General features: G+C 39.0%; 1 protein-coding gene across 1 annotated transcript in view; it reads right to left on the bottom strand.

Annotated features, from left to right (window-relative positions):
• Positions 1 to 7901, bottom strand: part of ctnna1 (catenin (cadherin-associated protein), alpha 1) — an 88642-nt gene that overhangs the window by 65365 nt on the left and 15376 nt on the right. Inside the window, exon 7 of the mRNA XM_020596390.1 lies at positions 5831 to 6034. Within this exon, the coding sequence (XP_020452046.1) occupies positions 5831 to 6034 (204 nt within the window). The remainder of the gene's footprint in view (positions 1 to 5830; positions 6035 to 7901) is intronic.

Raw genomic sequence — 7901 nt, 5'->3', positions numbered from 1 at the left:
GATGCTACTTTTATAATTATTTAAACTGAAACCAGGTTTTTATGAAAACAGATGGTACATACAGTATCTTCTCAGCTGATCTTTTTCACACACCCACATGCATTCCTGTCTGATACACACCCTGTCCCTCCCTCCAGGCATCAGTCATGCCTGCATGAATGTACAGTACAGTTCATTACATTGTTAAATGTGGCACTACTGGGGCAACATTACCCCCACCTACCTTTCCCCCTCACATGATGAGCAGACAAGCTCTAGTTGTGTTAAATGATCATGCTAATAATGTAAACCACTTCGACTCCAGTAATAAAAATAAAAAAAATGACCTGGCCTTAACCTAGTAATTCACCATTTTAAATGTTTAGACATTTAGAACATTTCTGGATCACAATTAACTACAACATTCCACTGCTTAGACAGCTGTTATGGCTATACTGACACAAACAGTGCGGCAAATTAGCTGTTGGGAACTACATTAACAGACAGCTTAGAGAGTTCAAAATTAGAGATCAAAGAAGCACAAGCATAAATGCAGTATTAGAAAGCTGTTAAATAAAGGCAACAGGACATCTTAGCTCTGAAACTAAATGGAAAAAGGTTCCATGGTCTGTTAGGCTGAAACTTTAGCCATTATACTAATTGAGTTTATTAGTCAAATTCCTGTTATATGAGTAATAATCAATTTATGACCTGGTAATTCATAGGCCAATCACCTTTACAGTAAAATAAATAAAAGCATTTTGACATGTATGACAGGAATCTAACATCTTTTGCTCTAAACCCCCTCATCTGAGCTCCTTTTAGCAAGTATGCAATACACAAACAGTAGCCAACAAACAAAATGTCTAATATGATATCAGGCTAAAAGCAACCTAACCTTGCTTTGATGTGAACAATATACGTGCAAGAGTTTGAGCCGTCCCATTCAGTCAACAGCTGTAGGAGTCCAAAACTTGTTCTGTTCTTGAAAAAAAGCTACAACTGTGTGAACAAGCAAGCCTGCGTGTCAGTCTCTTTTCTATTTAGAATAGTGGTCTAAATAGACCGCAATCAGGTCTTGATATGATTATGGTCTTGATAAAGCCTTAATTCGGCCATGGCAGCAAATGTAATTTCATCTTTTCAGGAAAAAAACAAAAAACAAAAAAAAAACAACAACTTACATTCAGCCTAATTATTCATACAAAGATGTTATGACGCCAAAACAAATTGTGAGAATTTGGGACAACTGCTCACCATATTTCACAGTGACATTCCTCTGTGTCCTGTAGTACTCTGAAATATTTATAATTTCTTAGTGAAAGCCTGATAGTGGTTAAGGTACGATTCCATTTTCTAGCAGCTACTTGTGAGACATTAAAGGTTCTGTGACATATAAGTCACAGAAGCTGCAATGACAAGCAATGGCATCATAAACCACGGGTCAGGTAGAGCCTAAGTCAGAACAAAGTACGCATATTACGTTATCCAGAGTGGAGTGTCATGCCACAAAAATTAGATTACTTATTACATTTGTCAAAATTACAGTCCTGCAGCCACAAGGCGCTGTATTGGACCCGACCAGTTACCTGGAGTTATTTCTAAATAAAACCCGGACCTGACCCGACAACATAAGACCCCTATTCCTGTAATTAAAATAGATTTTCAAGTAAGTGACCGTGTAGCTTAAAGTGCTTGAGAATTGTGTTCTTGGAAACGTATCTGTCAATGGACAGAGCACCTGGGCTCTGCAGCTTAGTGAAATAAGTTGCGGCTATCAAACGTCAACACTTTTGGCACTGTTTACAAGCAGCAAAAACTGCCAATAACATTGTTCTCAATCTGTAACCACACCAAATTTCTGTCATACAGCCAGTTTGACCTGAGACGATGCACTGTCCACAATTTGTCCACTGCTATTTTCGCTTTTAGGTTATCCACTTTGAAACACTGACCCTGTCACTATATAGGACTTGGTTCGTGTAAGACTGAAAGCTGTATAGAAGATTATTTAGCTGATGAAAAATATATAATACATGCACTATGTTGGTGACAACTGCGTTTTACATACTTTTTAAATTACATTGTTGATTAAGTAAGTACACTATATAGATCACTGTTACCAGCAAAAAATAAAAAATTGGACTCAATGACATGCTAAACAGCAGACATTACTGTAGTTGGTAAATGATTTTGAACCAAGTGCCAGTCCCTGAAATATGAAAAAGATATGGCAAGGCTTGCCAACTGAGTTTTGAGAAAGAGAAAACAAATGGAGAAAAGGGGTACACACCAGTTGTAGCCAGAGGGAATTAGGAAGCATAATAGATGACAAAGAAAAAGAATGAATGAGTTCCCAATCAGACAGAGTGCATTTTAGCAGCTTGGGGCTGCTTTTTTGTCGTACAGTGAAACCTTGGATTTGCGAGTATAATTCGTTCTGGCAATGTGCTCGTAATCCAAAGCACTCGTATATCAAAGCGAATTTCCCCATAAGAAGTAATGGTAAGTCAAATGATTATTGATTGATGATATTCACATTTACACGTGTGTGTGTGTGTGAGCTGTGTACAAAAACAGCTGTCACACCTTCACAGTTAATACAATATTTTTCAATTAAATCTGACAGTGTGGTGGTGTGCAGAAGCAAAATTAAGAAAATTGTGTCACTGTCTAAATACTTATAGTCCTAACTGTATGCTGTCCATACAGCTGATTTTTCCAACAAAATTCATATTGTGTGTTAAAACAGCATTTTCTGGTCTGATTTTGCTAGTTTTATAAGTTTGGAGACATGTGGATTTGAAAGCTCAGTTCTGCCCAGTCTTCTGGCCCCTCACAAAATTCATATTGTGTGTTAAAACAGCCTTTTCCCTAATCGTGACAACATAAACAAGACTCTATTAGACAAGAGGTCTATTCTGGCAGCTCACCCGAGCTCCCTGCCCATGCCAAATACGTTAGTATTAGCAACCCTGATATGAGACCAAAAATATAAGCTATATGATATGATTGAGGTGTATTACTCAAAGGCAGTAATCACAATATGGAGATAAGTGTTGTTTTCAGAGCTTAACAATATATTTAGAGCTGACAAACGGTAACATTAACTATGATAAACAGTACTAACTTAGTGACACTCCCCCAGATGGCACACACGCACACTAAAGAGCCTCTCGTACAGTGCTGTAAACTCAGTTACAACACAATATTCATGCAGTTATTCCCTCAAAAGGGACACACACATGCCTGCAGTGACTGTCAGAGCCCCACCAGACTTTGTCTCTCTGCACCAGAGAAGGAAAGTCTGGTAAAACCTTCAAATGGGCATTAACCCCAAGTCTGTCCATGCTACACTGGTTAAAGGTCGGTGTGCTTTAATGCTCCATGTCGCCCATTACTGACAAGGCCATACTGCCTACTTGTTGCTCCCTCACTCCTCACCCGCATTTTTAAATCTACTGGGAGAACAGAATGAGGGTCCCTTTAACAGATTTCAGTGACATTCCATTGAGTGTTAGACCAAGAGCCAAGAAGAGACAGATTTACTTCTGGGTGCAGACAGAACACCAATTTGCCTGCTTATTATGCAGATAAGCTTAGGTCATTTCCCTGTTTTCTGCTATAGCAAATGCCCTGGTCAAGTAGCAGAGCCGCCATTCCTAAATTGGGCAATTTATAATGTAACCTACAGTCCCAAAAATACTATATTTAGATAAATGTTAAACTGTCCCTTGGCTTAGGAAAGTCATTTCAAAACTGGTTAGCCAAGAATGTTAAACTTAGCCATGTTTTAGGGCCATAGCAAGTGAGTATTTCATACAAGAAACTAACATGTTTAATTGGAAATCATTTTGTATTGTGTGTTAAGATATTTTGTGCTCTTGCCAAACTACTGTTTCATACTGTGTATGTGGAATAAGAGTTCAGATCCGTACTATTATCACACCCTGCCCGACCAGACATCCATTACAGCCACAGGACCACTGTAACATTTCGCAAATTAAATGGGAAAGCTGTGTAGTTTATGATTTTCTCTCTGAAAGCCAGCTAGAACAGCAGAAAACAGATAAAGTTCAAGCTCATAGACAGTAATAAATAAGGCATTACAACAGCAATTAAATTTTGCTCTGTGGCTGACTCACACTGACATTCTGCTATTACGGGGAGGATATCTGGAGGGTGGTTAAACTGAGTTGTTTCCAAACAGAAAAGAGAAATATCTGAATAGGAAATGGGCTGAAAGACAGAATGGAAGAGCTTTTTCTGTTTCATTGCCTCTTCCTTAAAAGTCTTGATCACAGAATCAACGTGCTCTGCTGAAATGATCACAGCAGTCATTATTTAAATATTCAAACTCAAAAATGAGCCAGTTTTTACACTGAATATATGGACAAGAAAGCATGGAGGGATTCAAACAAATCTTAAAAGCTCTAGTGCTTTCTATTGTTACGTGGAATATTTAAAAGTTTGCCACAACATCCACATGAAGTGTTCTTAGGTAAACTGAGCAAAATTCTTATGCAATACTGAATGTATTTTGAAAATGTAACTCATGTTGACACAGACCACAACAGCTGTGATTGGTAGCATCTCATTTCCTCATTAATGTCACTCAGTGGCTGGACAAGCATGGAAAGTCTCCCCTCGTTCTGTCTCAGTTGGTTCATTGGCTGTACAGATCATATCCTCCAATGTCTTCTCTCATCTGTGTTGCAGTAATTTCAGTAAAAGTAACTGCTGTTCAACATCTTTGTTTTAACACCCACATGGCTCGCTCAGTTTCAGTCGCTACCGTTAGTAAGTGGTGAAGAAACACTACAAGGTGGCAGACAAATGGCACCTAGCATTTTGTAATTGCAGGGTGACAGACACACCAATGCATAAACATAAATGCACACAACAGCGTAAGCCACTTGCATAGCCTATGGTGTAGGCTCTACGTAGATTCAAAGCAGAACCATAAATCAAGCTTTATAACCTTCACTATGTGGCAGCTGTGACTAACTTGCAGACCTAACTTTGAAAACACAGTTTAGAAAAGCTGGAATAGCAACAGAAGCACATCTTGGAGGACGTTAGTATAGCAGAAAGAGACCATGTCCGACACCATTTGTGCAGACGGGAAGGCCCTACAAAAAGTTATAAGGTCAGTAGAAAGAAAAAAAAATAAAAAATTCATTGGCTGTCCCCTGCCCTCTTTGGAGGACATAGTTAGCACTCGTTGTCTCAACAAGGCCAGAAATATTGCAAAGGATAATACACATCCTGCGTATGATTTATTTGCTCTCCTGCCCACTGGAAGGCGTTATGAGTCTAAAAAGCAGAACAAATAAACTTAAAAACAGTTTATTTCCCTGGGCCATCAGATCTTTGAATACAAACATATGATATGATTTTGGTCTGAACATATATTTAAATTGTGACCTGTATTTTATTTATTTTTTATGTCTGTTATTCATTTTGTCTTTTATTATCTACTATTAAACTTGCACCATTCTCATTTGTAGCACTCCAATTTCGTTGTACTACCCGTACATCTTAGTTAAACTAGCCTTTAAATCCTAATTAAGCCACATGTCAATCTGCATCCACAGTATGTGTCCGTGTAGACCAGCAACCATTTTTCTGAACCAAATACAGTGAGGAGCCCCAATGAGCCCACTACATCATCAATGGAGCCAATCGATGGTCACACATGCTCTCTACAGTATACTGTCTATTGGCCATGTAGAATTTTCTGCCTAGCTGTCCAATAAGGGCAAAATGCAAACAGAAAAATTAAAGACAGCTGTTTTGCTATGGATACAGTGTGGCAGGAGAAAGAAAATACAAGAGTAAGACCACTTACATTGCCCATGTACTCAGACAGAAGGTCCTGAAGAGCCTGGCGTACAGAATTGCATTCAGCCACAATGCGCTCCCTGCGGTCATCACGTGTGCAAGAAGAGTCGGCCATGAGGGCAGCACCACTGATAATGCTCTCAAGGCGCTCCTCCAGGGAGGGGCGGAAGCGCTCCTCACTAAATGCCAGGGGGTCCACGATTATTTGTTTCTGCACAGAAAGGGAAGAAGAAAAATTATACATAAAGGGGAAAAAAATGCAAAAACTCATCATAGTACAGTGAGAGCCCCCTTTTCAAGCCTGAAATGAGAAATCCAGCAGGCAAGGGGAGGACTGATTTGACAAACTGACAGGTCGTTTGAAAACCTTCAAGAGAAGAATATGCTATACTCCCTTTCTGTGTTCATGGGACCAAAGATAAAAATTCAGCCTACAGTTTCACATCTTTAACAAAACAAAATTAAAGGGACCTGACCAAGAGAAACCTGAAATACCATGTTATTATCTGAGTAATGATACAGTGACCAGGAATGAAGATAAGATCATTTCCGCCTTCAATTCAATGAAACAGCCCACGCTCAGGACTTACAAAGTGATGTCACCTGTCTAGTGTGAGTACTAACACAGCAGTACACTGGAAAAACAGCTGTATTCATTTCAAAACAATCCATAACCAAAGCAGCATGTTCTTACTTAACCTAAATGTCTAAGCTAGATTAAAAAAAAAAAAAATGTATGAAAAGCTAAACTCTATAGCCAAAGAATAATGTGAATAATGCAGCTCTGAGAAATGCATCAGCCTTCCAGGCCTTCCTTCACAGTTTTAACAGAATACTTTGCATAGTGCACATACTCAACTGAAAACGTATGTGATTAGGTTTTTCACAAAACATAATTGACTTTAACTTTGCTAAATTGTTTTACAAACAGAAAAAGCTGGTGTATCCAAAATACAAAGCAACCATTATATAGAGCCTTTGATACCTTTCATCTGAATCACAGAAGTGCAATAGTAACTACTCCAATCTGCTCCTTTTTATATCTGCAGGATGAGAGAGGTCGCTTAAATGTCTGATTTCACAGAGGCAAGCCTGCTGAGAGAGACAACTAGTTGACATGCTGGAGAGGTACTGCAGAGGGTTAAAGTATCACCATGACACTTGTACCATCTAAAGAACGAATTTTTACTCCTCCAATGACAGACTCTACGCTTCCACAGAAACCTTATTGCGTCAAAATATTAAACAATTCAGTTGCTAGAACTGTTTATTAGGCAGCCTGCCCTCCATCACAGCCACCTCCAGCCCCCTCTATTCCGTCTCAACTGACCTCCTCTGCTTGCGTGTCATATCACCATGGCAACAGGCATGCGAGAGACACGGAGGAGGAAACACAGGGAGAGACAGGATTTGTGTTTGGGGGAGGGAGGCGGTGGTGTTGGGGCTGACTCATTTGCTAATTTTGCCTTGCATTTAAAGTTGGGTGTCAGGGAGGCATTAGTATGGAAACGGACCACATATGAGTATTTTTAGGGAGTGAATTTTCGCATGGCTACCTAAAATAATGACTGATGCAACAGATTTGAGAGACTGCACTACTGCCACTTGTTTTATGTGCATTAATCATTTGGCATACCATCTGTCATTGTAGTTTAAAACCGTTTAACATATATTTCCATGACTGTAGTCTGAGCAGCTAGCCATCAGTCCATACCAGAAAACAAAAACTTACAAAATCAACATTTTAACAATAGAAACAGGGAACTCAGATGAGTGAAGCTAAATATGATGTCAAGTACATAGAGGTTCTCTTCCTTCTGCCATTAAGCTATCATTAAACTAAAAGTACAAATCTGTTGAAAGAAGTTGTATGGCTTTATATAGTCAATACTGAGACTACTGTGAAAGCAGTGCTCACTTGATGAAGGATACTTAGTGTAATGGCTGAAGTACCACATTTGATACTTAAAGCAAATGAATGAAATAGACTGTAAAATGGGAAGGTGGGCCTACGCATTTTTACTAACAGAAATAAAGCATGTGGATATCTGCAGTTTTTAACACTGCCATTATGGACA

Source organism: Monopterus albus, unplaced genomic scaffold, assembly GCF_001952655.1.
Source record: "Monopterus albus unplaced genomic scaffold, M_albus_1.0 scaffold2.1, whole genome shotgun sequence".
NCBI lineage: Eukaryota > Metazoa > Chordata > Actinopteri > Synbranchiformes > Synbranchidae > Monopterus > Monopterus albus.
Note: the sequence above shows the minus strand (reverse complement) of the source record. Positions and strands in the feature narration are given on the sequence as shown.